We start from the raw sequence: 16,113 nt of genomic DNA, 5'->3' as shown, positions 1-16,113 counted from the left end.
GTTGTGTTAATCTTCAGATCAGTTTTCTAGGTGTGCAGGATGGTTTAGTGTTGGTCTGGCTGTGTTTCATGGACGCAAGACACACAAAAAACTTCCATGCTGTTCTGCCCATCTTGGCGGCCTCCTGAGTCTGCTTCTTAAGGCAGTTTTCATTTATGAGTATTGGTAATAATGTGTGAGAGAATAAGGTTGCCATTGTTTTTCAGAATAGCACAGAAAAGTGCTGGGATGAATTTAACTACTGTCTTTCTCGTTACATTTTTATAGAAGCTCAGCAGGTAAATTTCACACATGTTCTGGACATTTTTTTTTCACAAAATTGCTTTTTTTTCAGTCCTAAAAGTGATTCTTATAAGAATCCCATCCAATCTTTATTTCCAAGAGAGACAATTTTTTGTAGCAATAGAAGGACTCCAAGTGCTTGATACAATGAGAATAAAAGAAACTCTAGACAAGGTTCTTTTGCAAAACCATATGGAAAAGAGATACTTGAATATCATACAGATGACAGAGGAATTTATAAGTCTTTGGGTTACCCTCATTGGAAAGAGATAAAGGGTAACAATATGGTGGAAGAAAAGAGTAAGCAAAGACTTATGAGGAGGATTTCATTCTTCCAGGAGCGTATCAAGAATTAAAAAAACAAACATTATGAAGAAGAGTCAACAAATTCAACTACTTTTTCTTACCTGCCTGACAATTTCCAGAGTAAACTTGCCAAAAGTAAAATATGCTTTTGTGGAAGTGTATTCTACGGGATTTTGTTTTTCTCAAGAGTTCCTACGTATAAATGGATAGAGAAAATGTGATATTTATATATGCAATGGAATATAACTCAGCCATAAAAAAGAAGGAAATCCTGCCATTTGCAACAATATGGATGGACCATGAGGGAATTATGCTAAGTGAAGTCAGTCAGAGAAAGACAAATACTGTGTGATCTTACATACATGTAGTATCTAAAAAAGAAACCAAACTCCTAGATACAGAGAACATATTGATGGTTGTCAGAGGCAGGAGATGGGGTTGGGCAAAATGGGTGAAGGGGGTCAAAAGGGACAAACTTCTAGTTATAAAATATCCCTAAGTCCTAGGGATATGATGTACAGCATGGCGACTAGAGTTAACAATGCCGTATTGGATATTTGAAAGTTGCTAAGAGAATAGATCTTGAACCTAACATAACATGAATCACTGAATTCTACTACCAATATTGCACTACATGGTGACTGGCTAAAAGTTTTTAAAAAATAAACAGATAAAGAGCACTACATTAAAGAACTTATATTCACACACACACACAGAACATTGTATGTTAACTACACTGCAATTAAAATAAAAAAATAAAAGTTCTTGTCACTAGAAAAAAACTTCCGTGTGGTGATCGACATTAACTAGACTTACCGGGGGACCATTTCACAATCTATACAGATATAAAATCATTATGTTGTTCACCTGAAACTCATGTTATCTATGAATTATATCTCAATTAAGGAAAAAGTTATCACACACCTGTTACTCGAAGTTTATCTGTACCAACCACAACTTCCTTTTCATCGACAGTAAAGAGTGGCTTGCCATCCTTGGAGTTGATCTGGAAGTGTTGACTCTGGACCTCTACCATTTTGGGACCTGCACGATTCATTAAAACAGTTTATTAGGAAGTGTTTACTATACGTAGTGTCAAAATCTTTTTACACAGGCCACATCACCCAGCAATACCAAATTACTAAATATATAAAATCCGTTACCAACAGTATTTTTTAAAAATTTTGCAATTAAACTTTTTACGTTCTGAGCCTAAATCTATGATATTATTAAAATTAATTTATGTCGAATACATGCTAAGCTACAAAGCACAAATGTATGGAGGTGCTGAATCACTCACTAGGTTGTACACCTGACCCAAAGGTAGCCCTGTTTGTCAACTATACTCAAATTAAAAAAAAAAAATTAAAAACAAGAAAGTGTTAATCTATGTCACATAAAAGAATAAATCATTTAAAAGTGAAGTTTTTCAAGTTAAAACTAGCCAAAAATAACATAATTCGTCTACTCAGCTTATGTAAATTTGTAATCTTTTGAGTATTAGCCAACTAAGGATTTTGTATTCTGAAACGTGAGGTTTGCGAAAGACCATTTTTATCTAATGTTTACTTTTGAGAGAGAGCGTGAGTGGGGGAAGGGCAGAGAGAGGGGGACAGAGGATCCAAAGCGGGCTCTGCACTGACAGCAGCCAGCCCGACACGGGGCTCAAACTCAGGAACCGCAAGATCATGACCTGAGCCAAAGTTGGACGCTCAACCGACTGAGCCACCCAGGCGCCCCATGAATGACCATTTTGAGTGGCTCACTTTCAAAGCATAAGAGACTCTTAAAAACAGAGAACAAACTGAGGGTTGATGGGGGGTGGGAGGGAGGAGAGGGTGGGGGATGGGTATTGAGGAGGGCACCTTTTGGGATGAGCACTGGGTGTTGTATGGAAACCAATCTCACAATAAATTTCATATTTAAAATGAAATAAAATAAAAATAAAATAAAATAAAATAAATAAATTTGAAATCTAAAAAAGAAAAAAAAAAAGAATGGCTGACTTTAATGGCCAAAGCCAGCCCAGAAGATGAATCCTACTCAGATTCTCTTATGGTGTTTTTGTCATCTTCTTCACTCCCTCCTTCTTTGTATTTCAGTGACAACAGCAACACTTTCCTGTCCCAGTTTCATCTCCTTAGGTGAGCTGTGGACTCACTGCTTTAGACTCCCTTTAGACTCACAAGGTTTGGTGAGTGTTCCCACGTGCCCGGGGACCGGGGATGCTGTGCCCTCAAGAGCATATGCGACCTTGTTCCATTTCCCTTGCCCACACTCAGGCATTCACCATTTTATGTCTCTTAATTCTTTGTGTTTCCAATCTTTCTAACCCTGGAGCATAACGGATTAATCTCTCCAGAACACAGCTCCGAGCATTCACTCAAGGAACTACACGCGTTCCCTAATTCTTTTGTAGGTTTGCTTTATATTCTTATCTGGGAGAGTAAATGTACTGAGAAAATGGATATCTTACAGTCTTTGAGTGTGTGCTCCTGTATCACTCCCACTACTCATTAAAGTTGAGGGATACCTAACTAGAAATTAAATAGAAGCTCTTCAGTAATCACGTTAAACAGTTTTGGATATGGTCATCAACATATTCTTATGTTATTTCATTAATACTGCAAAAGCCTTCATTTACCTATGTCTGTGTGTATGTGTAGGACAGTTATAAAGCGGACCACATTTCTCTATTTTTCCTCTGTGTCTTAATCTTCTTTCTCTTAAGGAAACCTGACTTTATTTTTTGGACAGTGACCTGTATTTTTGCTCATCTGCACTTTCACCCAGACTCAGTCACTCAGGGATTCAGTGGCACCATTTATCTCTTCTGGATCACGGATATACCTCAGACATTTATCACATAAGTACTGATTTGCATTAAATGATGAATATTAAGTTATCTGAATTTACAATTGAGAGGGGGAAAAAAACCTGGAATAATTTCTCCAGTAAGACTTCACTGTTTAGCTTATTGGAGACTCATATAACAGTTCTAGGGGGCTTGATTAAGTAAAAAGGGTTAAACGACATGATGTTTTTTTTTTCTGTAACCATTGTTTCATATATGGTGACAAAATGTTCAACGAGTTTAGTTGCATAATTTTCATGAGTAGGGAAACCATATAAACACTTACTCAAGTCAAAGTAAATGCAGGGGCGCCTGGGTGGCTCAGTCAGTTAAGCGTCTGACTTTGGCTCAGGTCATGATCCCATGGTTTCTGAGTTTAAGCCCTGCATCGGACTCTGCACTGACAGTGTGGAGCCTGTTTGGAATTCTCTTCTCTCTCTCTCTCTCAAAAGTAAAGATACAAACTTAAGAAAAAGAAAATGCAAAAATATGACTCTTGATCATAGGGTCATGAGTTTGAGCCCCACGTTGGGTGTAGAGATTACTAGAAAAAATAATAATAACAATAAACTTTAAAAAATGTAAAAAACTGAGTGTACCACTCAGCACATATTTATGGCATGTTTTTTTATGTTCAAGGTTTCGTGCTAAGAACCTTGGATATATAAACAAGTGGGATATAGCTCACAACTTAGTGTACTGAGAAGCAAAGCATATAAACCTAGTTTCAGGATAATTTGGTAAGCGCTATGATACAAGCATGGGCAGTGTTTAATGAGAACCCGGAACCCATGGTCTGTCCTTGTGGGTCAGGAAGGAATGGGAATGGCACCCTGGGGAAATGATGTCTGAGCTGACCTTGAAGAAAGACTTTCCATTTCCCTGATGAAGGGAGAATGAGGCAAGCCAGGTAGAGGGAACTACTAGAGGAAAGGCTCAGAAGTGAATAGAATTCCGTCTTCATTTTATTAAAAACAAGGAGGCATCGAATGTTAACTTTAAACACATTTCCACTTCAGAAAACATCATTCCCTAGCCCATAACCACAGGGATAATCATCTCTTAAAATAACTGAGTTTCTAATTAATCTTTTAGATTTTATTAATATTCTATTTGTTTTTATGAACCTCACTGGACACTGATTACAGCCAAGCAAATAATCTTCTTCTGCAGTGGAGCTAAGAGATGAAATTCAAATTCTACCTTGGTGGTAAAAAAAACAAGAGCTATCTGGTAAAGTAAAATTTTTAACAAGCGGCTTTGGTACAAAGAAGGAAATGAAAAATGAACGAAATAAATAAAGGACGGTTTTAGGACCTGACTAATTAAGTTTGTGAAATCGGCCGAAGGGTTTTCTCTGGTGAAAATACAACCAAGTTTTTCCTGACATACAGAATCCCTGACAGCTTTAATTGCATGTGTGATTCCCTCCTCACCCCTCTGCCTCAGTCCCGGCCCCCCAGCCTCTTCCCAGGCAGCCGGGCAGGGAGCCAGTCTATTTCGGCCTTATGCTTCCTCTATTTCTTTTGCCCACAAATGAGCAAACACACGTATCTTTCCTTCTAGCCCTTTCCTACTTCCATGAAGGGTAGCCTACAATAGGTAAGCTTCTGCACTTTACTTTTATCGATTACAAATATGCCCTGGGAGTTACTCCGAATCAATTCATAGGCGTCTTCCTTATTCTTTTTTAACAGATGCATGGTATTCACGCGGATGCACTGTGGTTATTCAACAGTTCACCCATACATCTGGATATTTAAGTAGTTTTTGAAGTTTCGTTCAAATGTTTATTTTTGGGAGAGAGGGCGAGCACGTGCATGCTATTGGGGGAGGGGCAGAGAGAGAGGAAGACAGAGGATCCAAAGCGGGCTCTGGGCTGTCAGCACAGAGCCCAATGCGGGGCTCAAACCCATGAGCCAGGAGATCGTGACCTGAGCCGAAGTCAGGGTGAGCCACCCAGGCGCCCCTGCCCCTTTGTCTTTTTTTGTGGGAGCGGAAAGTGGATTCATTTAGGTTTTCTTCCGAACCTACTGTTTCTGGTTTGTCTTTCCAGCCACTGTAGTTGCCGGTTTTGTCTCCTCTTTAGACTTGGGTTCTTATGAAAAACGTTCGATATCCTTAAGTGGGCATCACTTGTCTCTGGGCCCACTGGTGGTATTTCAATACACTTAATTTTGGGGTTTCCTGGGGGAAGTACTATTTGTTCCTCAGTTGGAGAAAAATCCAGGTGGAGTTTCTGGAAGTCTTTCCGGGTTAGAATCTGCTAAAGGCACAAGTTTTGGATTTCCCCTCTGAGAGCGTGCCGGTCAGATTCTTGGCAAATGCTTGCTGTTCTACAGGGAAGAGTGGTCCGTGTCAACCCATTCACCATCGACATCCTCCCCTCCCTGAGACCGTCTGTCATTCTCTTCCTCTTCTTTTGAATTCTAGAATGTCCGCTTCTGAGATGCAATCTAGCATCGAATTCTCCGTATTCTAGCACCCGTGCTTCTATCGAGGCCTCCGTAGGCTCACTGCAGGATTTCTTCTGCAACATCTGCGGATATGGTGCTCAGGAGAGCGGAACCAAAGTTCCAGACGATGTCACCACAGTTTTCTTTTTGTGTGTTTTACACAAGGCCGGATCTTGGAGGGGTCTTGGTCACAGCCAGAGGAGCTATGACCTGTCTTGGAATAGTGTTGATTACTACTGTCATGACTTTCCTAGACCTTTGGTCAACTACAAACTTGCTGGCCTCAGCTTTGAGCAATGATGGCACGCTTGGGCAGCAAACAGAAGGCTCTTGGTTATTTCTCTTCGACGGGGCTGCAGAAACCCCTGCCCAAAGGATCGAAGCTAAAGAGAAAAAGTGCATGAATTCCCACCAGTCTGGAGAAAAGGTCCCTGAGCATCACCCTTACTTCAAATCTCTTGTCAGAACTTGCTGTGTGTTTTAGTAATTTATTTGCTAACCCGGGGGGGGGGGAGTCACTAATCAAGTGGCTGAAATGTCAAACATGTCTGTCACTGTCCTGCTTTGGTCTCTCGAGGATATTCTTACGTCCACAGCCTGTTGCGACCCTGTGCTGTGTTTGGAGCGTCTCTTCCCTGGGGCGTGCTGCACCGGAAGGTCCCCTGTCTTCAGGTTTGCAGTCACTGTCCTCTGTCTCCTTTTCCCTGGGGAAGGATTGCAAAGCAGCAATATCTAGGTAACCTCAGAGAAACGTGCAGCTGGGATAACACTGGTATTTTTGACCTCACTTCTGATGTTTCTTCTGCTGAGTTCAATCATTACACCCAAAGATATCTTGGCTGCAGGTGCACTGCTGTTCCTTAATAGAGGGTCCATGAAACTCTGCAATACTATATTTACTTTATGCTTCTGTTTTACATTTCTATTCTTGATATTAGTCACGCTCTGGGTATACAAAGGCTTTTGCAGAAGCTTACCATGGCTATGCATAAGTTCCAAGAACCCGAACCAACTTAATGGGTTAATGAGATTCTTACTTCTCAGCTTTGCTATTCGAACCCCTGGATCTAAGACAGTGTGATTGTGACAGAGGACATCTTTCAGCACCCAGGAAAATGATTTGGGGGTCTGCGTGATGGTGACCAAATTGAGCCATAAACATTACCAGCCTCCCCAGTGGGTTTATTTGGTTGTTAGCTGAAAATCCCCAGTTGGATTGGTAGTGACCATAACTCTAGAGAAATCGCAGGGCAGAGAGGCCAGCGGCCCTGCTTGATCAAACTCTATACCGGCTGCCAGTTGCCGGAAAGCTGGTGGTTCCCCAGGAACCACTGGCTGCAGCCCAGCTCGGTCCTCAGAAAACCCGTACTGCCGAACCCGACCAGCCCTCCTGTGTAAACTTTTTTAAGCTAACCAGAATTCGTCTCTGTTATTTGAAATCAAAAGAAAATGACTGGTAGGCAACCAGAGCTGAACTCACAGTAAGTTTTCCCGTTATCTTGCTATGAGTTGGTATCTTTCAGCTCAAGGATTTAGAGTGTTAGCTATTGTTCATGTCAGTGTTTGACTTCTTTGGGGATTTAAGACTTTTGGTTTTGACCCTACTGGTTGCCATTGTTTTCAGTGGTTTAGTAATGAGCAAGTATTCATTTCATTACATGGGATGAATTTGGCTAGTTCACATAAATTACATTTTAATATCCAGGTTGGCTACATTTAACTTCTTCCTGGAAACGTGAGGCCGGAACGGCTGTGATTGCAGAAGTCGTTTACTTGAAAATACCCTTGGTGAGCTGGGCAGTATTCCCTGCTTCAGGGTCCGCCACATAGCAGAGGCTTTTCAACCAAGGGTTTAAGAAAAATCACCAGCTTTAACATTATATCAAGCACGAAACACCCAGGTTAAAACTCAAGATTTAAGGTGAACAATTTAAACCAATGAAATTCTAATGGGAAAATTAAAAAAAAAAATTTTCTTAAGTAAATTCCTTGGTGACAAAAATGGTAACCATATGTGCAGAAAATAGGGCCATAATTTAAGGAAACTGGTGTGCTATAATTTAAGGAAATCTGATTGGAGAGAGGGAGTGGTACATTCTGGGCTGAGGGAGTGAAGTCCTGGGGTTTGCTTTTCCTGCTAAACTACCAATTCCTGCTAACTCCTGGTTTGGCTTGTTCTGCTAAATAGCTGTGTTCTTGAGCAAATTCGCTTTTCACTGCTTCAGTTTTTTTCATTCATGGAATTGGAGGCAGATTTATATCACACCTAACTCTCTTGTTTTAAATTTTTAAAAAATTTTAAAAAGTGTTTATATTTTTGGGGGTGGGTGGGAAGAGCATCAGTGGGGGAGGAGCAGAGATAGAGGGAGACACAGAATCGGAAGCAGGCTCCAGGCTCTGAGCTGTCAGCACAGAGCCTGATGCAGGGCTTGAACCCACAAACTGTGAGATCATGACCGAAGTCGGAAACTTAACGGACTGAGCCACCCAGGTGCCCCTAACTCTCTTGTACGATATATGAAAATCTACGTTCAACAAAAAATTAAATGAGGAAATAAGTATTTGTAGTAAATCATTTTTATAAGAATATAAAGGGAGTCTTTTACTTGTGGAGCTCCTAAGGGGTACATACATATTATTTACATGTGACAGCATATAGAAAGTTGCATGTAGGCATCCAACAAATGGCAAATGAATGACAAAAGATGAGCAAAAATCCCTCAAACATATAAAAGCTACAGCCAAAGAAGTCTGTGAAATAATGGTAAAGATAAATCATAATCCTACATAATCTTTCAAGAAAATATGATTTGATTTTAGACACGTTTCAAGAACATGTACGCTGAATAAACTCAGGTTCATGTCTGGAACCACTGAGAATCTCACTGGACTTAGTGATCGGACAAACTTCTAAGCAAAAGAGAAGTAAGTTATGAAGATTAAAGCAGAACATATAATATGGAACTTGTGTATCAGCATGATAAAAAGGAATCATCAGGCTAATATACGGCGGCAGTTTCCAATGTAACATTATTCTGTTTCGTAGAAAAGAGACGTTGAAAGTGACCAGTTTGTGCTGGCGCGACACTTTTCATCTATTTTCCCATAACCCAGAAGGCCACTCAGTGTCTTAGATTTGGCACATGTATAGACTGCTGATAGTACAGAGAATGGATACACATTCCTTTCACTAGGTGATTTGCTCTTTTATCATTTCTTCCACCTATGATCTTTCTCGGTAATCCTTTTTTTCTCACTGTATAAGAGTTCGTGTGATCTCACTGCTGGGTGAGCTTACTCTCTGCTCTTAGCTGGTTGGATAGGATACATAGCTGCCCCCGGGCAGTTGGTTACACACATTACTTGGGCCAATTAGAGTACTTTATTGTGAATTTAGAATTCATGAAACTAAAGACCACGCTGGCTGGTGTTGAGAAGCACAGCCTATCAGATGAAGAACCAGAGAGGTCCTGTACGTCCTACAGAGTTAGAACCGATGTGGCCAAGTGAAAATAATGGGCAGAGATGCTGTAGAAAGGAGGGGTACATGGGCGAGGAGAAAGGGAAGGTGAAGGAGGGGGTGGGGAGAGGAAGAGCGAGAGAGAATCTTTGGGCTCTTAGCCCCTGGTCTCTGTTCTTTTGAGGCCAGATACTTTGGCTCCTTTCCTTTGGTCTCTGAGATTCCTTTGCGTTCTGTACTAATCATGTGTCTTTTACTACCTTGAATGGTCCTCTATTTCTTGGAATCGCAATAACTTTAATTAAAATATCTCAGACTGTCTCCCTCGTGATGCCAACTATTCTCTGCAGTCAACACAGCATGATATTTAGAAAACTCGTACTGTAATTGTTCACGAGTAACTGTGAATTCTTCAGAAGAGAGACGTGTATCCATTCAGCACAACTATCCACGGACCACTCACATGCAAAGCACTGTGAAGAGGTTAGACTCACCCACTTTTAACCTGCCTGTGACCTCCCCTTCAGAGTTGCGTGCGTTGACGGTCACATTCTGAGTTGACTGCAGAAGCAGAGATGAATCCTAGAAGGGCATTTACAAAATGTGACAAATACATACTATTCACTCATTTACTCACTTATTTTTAGAGAGACATATTTTTAGACTTATTTTTAGCGTGTACATGTGCATTCCCGTGGGCAGGAACAACCAAAGGGATGGAGAGGGAGAATCTTAAGCAGGCTCCACACTCAGTGCGTCGGTGTAGAGCCCAACGCGGGGCTTGATCTCACGATCCTGGGATCATGACCTGAGCCAAAGTCAAGAGTCAAACACTCAAGTGACTGAGGCACCCGGGCACCCCAATGAATAGATAGTATTCAAAATGACTGTGGGGCACCCGGGTGGCTCGGTAGGTTAAGCGTCCGATTTTAGCTCAGGTCACGATCTCGCGGTTCGTGGGTTCGAGCCCCACGTCGGGCTGTGTGCTGACAGCTCAGAGTCTGGAGCCTGCTTGGGATTCTGTGTCTCCCTCTCTCTGCCCCTCCCCACTCATGCTCTGTCTCTCTCTCTCTCCAAAATAAACAAACATTAAAAATTTTAAATAAAAAATAAAATGACTGTATATTTATATTCATATATAAATTTAGGATTTATATACGATACTTTTTCTATAGTCAGAGATCCTGTGGCCCTACACAGTATTTTAAAATCTTGGATTACACTATGTTAAAAGAGTACATGAAAATTTTTTACTCCAACAGTTTCAAGCAATAAGTATTTATTATATTATTGCTTTTGTGGGTCAGGAGTCTAGGCACGGGCTACCTTGGTCCCCTGTTCAGGGTCTCAAGGGGACTGAAGGGCTGAGGATTCATTCCAGACTCAAGAGCTTCTTCTAAGCTCATGTGGTTGCTGGCAAAATCCATTTCCTTGCTGCTACAGGGTGTCCTAACTCCTTTTTTCATAAATTATAATACTTTTATGGGTTTGCACTGCTCGCATGCAATGGCTATAGTGTACCACGTTAGCTCTCTGGGTGAAGATCTAAAATAATCGAGTTTTAATCGGTGTTTTTTCCTGTTCCAAGGAATTAAAATTTCTTAATAAAAGATTAAAATATTAAATTTTTTTTAATATCTATGTCCAGGACATGACATATTTTTAGAAGATAAATCAGAGCATGGTTAGTTCTTCTGTAAGAAACACCACATTACTTATTTTCAAAATGTAAAGCCTTTTCACAACTTCACAAGAGCTTTTTAAAATTTATCAGATATCTATATTTTTTAAACTTTTGTTGGAAGATAAGGTGGCTTTATGTCATAAGCGCCTCCTGTGGTATCATAGTTCCGAATGGCTGGTTTTGCACTACAGAAGATTGTTTGCTTTTATATAAGCAATTTTCTTCAAAAAAGAACGCAACAACTTGGCTGTTGGATTCAGGCGGGTTTATGATCCATTCAGAGGGAACCGAATGTCTTCCAAAGTTGTAGCGAGTACTGTGATTTTTCAGAAGGAAAGAAGTTTCAGGAACGCTCTGGAACTCTGGCAGGTCCGAAATTCTCCCCGTCGCTTTGTGGAAGCAGATGACCTATCGGCATCTCGTGTTTCATCCACTGATGTGACCTGGATACTTGTCTTCACATTGTTCAGAACTAAGTAGCACGGGAAGAGTTAACGGTTTACTGGTTTCTTACGTAGAGCCTTGGCGTGCAGGGGTGTGAGGAGGGGCTCACCTCCTGCCGTCTGGGGGCTCTCCCTGTGTGGTGGCCTCCTCAATGGTGAGCTGTAGCCTGTGAGCTTTAGGCTGGCTGCTCTCCCTTGGACTCCCAACCATATCTTCTCAACTCGGGGAGGACCCCTGCCTCTTCGTTGGCCCCGCTCCCTCACCGTGGCCTTCGAAACTCTCTGCAAGTAGCAAACTGGGGCGGTCCTGGGGCTCACCTGCTGTGTCCGCCTCTCAGAGAGAACTGTCCTGACTGCCACTGTCCAACGTCTGAAAGCTGTCCTACTCCGTTTTGGTGCTCTAACAGAATACCAGAGACTCGGTGGCTTATGAACAACAAAGGTTTCTTTCTCGCCGTTCTGGAGACCGGGAAGTCCGAGGTCATGGTGCTGACAGCTTTGGTGTGTCCGGTGAGACTCACGTTCGGGTTCACAGAAGGGGCCTCCCAGCCTCCAGCTCACCTGGTGGAAGCGGGGAGGGAGCTCTCTGGGGCCTCCCTGATCAGGGCACTGACTCCCTCACGAGGAAGTCGCCACAATCCCACCTCCTAATACCATCACCCTGGCGGTTAGGGTTTCAACATGTGAACTTCCAGGCCACAGCAAAAACCATGGCTTCTGATACATTTTCAAGTTTTTTAGTTGTTTAATAAAAGCAGGTAAGTCCGTTCCCTGTCATTTGTCTCGTATTACCTGTTTTGATTTTTCCATTTCTTGTCTTTTTCATAGAAGCTCCTCAAAAACAGCTTTATCTCTGTGCGATGCTTAAGTGTGCTTTTCCAGTCATTTTCAGAATGATTATTTCTACTTAGTTGGAAGTTAATTCTCTTTTTGGGGAGTTTAGTTGGAATCCTTCTTTTAGATGAAGGCTTCCTTATGTGGTTTCCAGTTTCAGTCTCAAGCTTCCCTCTGTGGATGTATTTTGATTTCTGGATTTACCGAGCCTGTCTAAGGGCTTTCCCATTGTTTTCATTGAGACCCCTGGGTTTCTCAGTCTTGTCATGGTGGCTCAGGGCTCGTGTCCTCGGATGACATTCGGGTCTTGGTCTGGCATCTTTATTCAAGTCTGGGCAGTAGGTGCAACTATTTTCTGCCTTTCATTGCTGTCTCATGCAGTGGGTCTGGCTAGAGTCCCAAGCAGTCCCATCAGGCAACATTCTAGTCCCTGTGTCTCTGTGGGCTTTGACCGTAAGCCGTCCCTGCCTCTTTCCAGGACTGCGAACTTCAAAGACAATCATTCCAAGTAAAGCTTTACCATTGCGTGTTTTGGTTTCATTTCATCTTTGATGATGCCTGTATGTTGCTAACTACAACTTTTTTGTTTTATCAGTTATAATTGCTATGTGCTTAGGTTAATAATGGGCAGGGTAGATGGTTATAAATCATGAGTTCCAGGCACAATCTTCACAGGACCTCATGTATTAGTTTTGAAGAGTTACCAAGTAATCACATGTTAGAAGCCAGAGTACCATGTTGAATTATATCTAGAATAAGGAAATTCTCTCACCTCAGCAATATACATAAATTAATATGTGCCAAATTTTGTAAATCCATTTCTGTAATTTTACGGAAAATTACCCCCTAGACTCATCTTTGAAAGGGAACATAAGTAATACATCAGTGCACACAGACTATATAAGACCTAATTTTGTTCAGTTAATCCAATTATTGGAAAGCCATATTAGTTACCAGATACTTTATAGCTCTGTGATCACATAATATCATTCCAAATGTTTCTATAATTTTATGTATCGATTGACATACTGCATCAATGCATCATTGTAAGAGTTTAATATATGATTATCTAAAATAATTGACATAATTTTGCTCCCTGATTTTTTTAAGTATATGGAGATATAAAAAATCTGATAAGATATAACTAAAAGTACTATTAATTCCAGAATATTAAATTTGCTAGAACTAATCACCTGATTTCAGCCATCAGGCTATTTTACCAATCTTCTCTCCTCAAAACTATAGGTAGGGAATCAGCCAACATAACTCTGGGGGGGAAAATGGTTCTAATATTTAAATTCTTTGCTCACATCTGACTTCCCCCTTTACATAAGTTTGGGTTTATTCCTCACGTTTCCATATGACACGGCTATTTAATACACTGAAATGCCATCACGATTCACGTAAGTGTCTTAGCTCTTCAGCCAAGCTCACGGCATCTGGCTCACGCATGTACCAGCCTGTCCTATTCCAGGTCATTTGTGGGTTCCTCCTGTCAACTGAGACATTATCAGAAGCAATACAATAGTGCCTAAGAGCTACTAATGTGCCTTGCACTCTCGAGACTCCTTGGCAGTGTATTTATGTGCAAGTCTTACACGGCATCCCATTATGGTTGGTAGTAGGGCTTGGTGACCGTTCTGATGGCTGTGTGGGGGTGTGCTTTATCCCTCCTATAAGACCACATGCTTCTCAGCAGTTGGCCTTTTGTATCCTTTCCAATTGCCCTAGAGGCACTCGAAGAGCCTCAGCATGTAGGAGGTACTGACACCTCCTTTCACATGTGTAAACACGGGAGGAAAACGAAGAGTACACTCTTCATCCAACCGGTAGGTTACAGTTGGGTGAAGTCTCAACATTTCATTGAGATGACACCCAACCAATAATTTAGCAAAAGGTTTACCTTTTCTACGAAGTCCATAGCATCACATGAAGAAAAATAGAACATACTACAAAAGCTATTTGACTGTGTTTCACGCTTGGCTCTATTTGTTACAAATTTCATGGAGGTAAATGAAGGTAATACGGAGGCAGATTTATTTTTAAAGTCACACAATTATTTAACAGATATGTTTAATCTACTTGTGGAGAATCCCACAGGACCATAATCTATAATTGGCGTAATTAGTACAGAACATGCTACAATGAAACTAATTTCTTTCTAAGCTTCTCAGATAATTTTAAATGCCTTGAGAAAAGTGTCTTTAAATTACCTGCACTAATGGAAAGAGGTTTAGATTGCCTTTGATAAAGGTTTTAATTACCAGACGTTTTTAATTATGGTTTAAATTTCTGAGGCCACCGAGTTCGGAGCTGAGGCACATGAAAATGGCATCTTTTTATAATATAATATCGGAAATAAGTTTTACAACCTTCTACCAAGCTTTTATAAAGCGTGTAACATGAACGCGTGTACATATATACATTCTAAGAACTCTCTTCTGAAATAGCTGAATTTCTATGCTTAACGATTATTAATTTTTCATAAAACACAACATATTTGCATGTTTCATCACTTTCTTACCACTCTGGAGTGTATTTCCTTGGCATACAATGGGAATAAAAATTCTGACTCCCCTTCCAGGCGAAGACCATCCTTTGTAACACGCAAGTGACCCATTCCTGTCTGTTAAAAAGAAACAGAGATTTTGTTTTTGCTTTCCTTTTCACTTCTTTTAGCATCAGCTAAAATTATAGATGCATTTTCATAAATCTTCTATTGGCACTTTTCTGGATTTCTCTTTGCTTAAAACCTTAGTTGTTTTTATTAAATTGTCAATATTTCATTAACCCTTGCATAATACAAAGGACTATTTAGGAAATACGTATGAGATTGAAAGTCACTTCACAATAAACACCCGAGAGTCGCCACCATGTAAGAAAAAGACTCTTACCATTACTATTTAAAACTGTTTTTTTTAAATTGAAATGTAATAAAATGGGCTGTTTTGAGGTGTACCATTCTATGAGTTTTAACACGTGTAGCCACTGATACAATCAGGGTACACAACAGTTCCATCACCCCCACCCCCATGGTACCATTGAAAAAAAATTTTTTTAATGTTTTTATTATTTTTTAATTTTTCAGAGAGAGAGAGAGAGAGAGAGAGAGAGAGAGAATCCAAAGCAGGGTCTAGGCTCTGAGCCGTCAGCACAGAGCCTGACGCAGGGCTTGAACTCATCAGCTGTGAGATCATGACCCGAGCTGAAGTCGGACACTCAACTGACTGAATCACCCAGGTGTCCCCCCCCACCCCCTGCCACCATGACACCTTCTTGAGGTTTCATGTGTATCAGGTAAGTTTACAATATAGCAACTGTTCGGTGGCCATTTCTTAAGCACAAAACCATGCAGGAGGACGTGAAGCTCTATTCAAAGGGTCTGTTTTCAAAGAATTTTTCATCATGAAGAATGACCACAAAGGATAGAAGACTTAATTGTGGAGATCACCAGTGACCATCATGCTATTAAATCTCATGGACATTTTTAAACTTCATTCCCTTTGCTTTCTCAGCAGCATTTAACACTGGACCTCTTTCTCATTGGTACCCTATCCTCACTCGATTTCCAGGACACCAGGCTCTCTTAGCTTCTCTCCTTGGCCTCCATATACGTTCATCCTCCTCTGCCCAGCCCTGGACTGCTGGCTTCCTCAGCAGTCCCGCCCCTTCCTGTGAGCCTTCTCTGACCACACCCTCAGCTCCCAGTACCAACTCAGTGTGGAAATTCTCACCTGTTTTTATCTGCAGTTTATATTTTCTCTCCTGAGCTCCAGACCCATATATACAATTCT

The 16,113-nt window shown here is 41.0% G+C and overlaps 1 protein-coding gene across 7 annotated transcripts in view; it reads right to left on the bottom strand.

Annotated features, from left to right (window-relative positions):
- SGCG (sarcoglycan gamma) overlaps window positions 1-16,113 on the bottom strand; it is a 131,774-nt gene that overhangs the window by 35,303 nt on the left and 80,358 nt on the right. For all 7 annotated transcript variants that reach the window (XM_045454821.1, XM_045454893.1, XM_045454504.1 and 4 more), the window contains 3 exons: window positions 14,844-14,945; window positions 9,853-9,940; window positions 1,513-1,632 (listed from right to left, as the gene is read on the bottom strand). In XM_045454821.1, coding sequence (XP_045310777.1) covers window positions 1,513-1,632; window positions 9,853-9,940; window positions 14,844-14,945 — 310 coding nt within the window. The remainder of the gene's footprint in view (window positions 1-1,512; window positions 1,633-9,852; window positions 9,941-14,843; window positions 14,946-16,113) is intronic.

Source organism: Leopardus geoffroyi, chromosome A1, assembly GCF_018350155.1.
Source record: "Leopardus geoffroyi isolate Oge1 chromosome A1, O.geoffroyi_Oge1_pat1.0, whole genome shotgun sequence".
Classification (NCBI taxonomy): domain Eukaryota; kingdom Metazoa; phylum Chordata; class Mammalia; order Carnivora; family Felidae; genus Leopardus; species Leopardus geoffroyi.
Note: the sequence above shows the minus strand (reverse complement) of the source record. Positions and strands in the feature narration are given on the sequence as shown.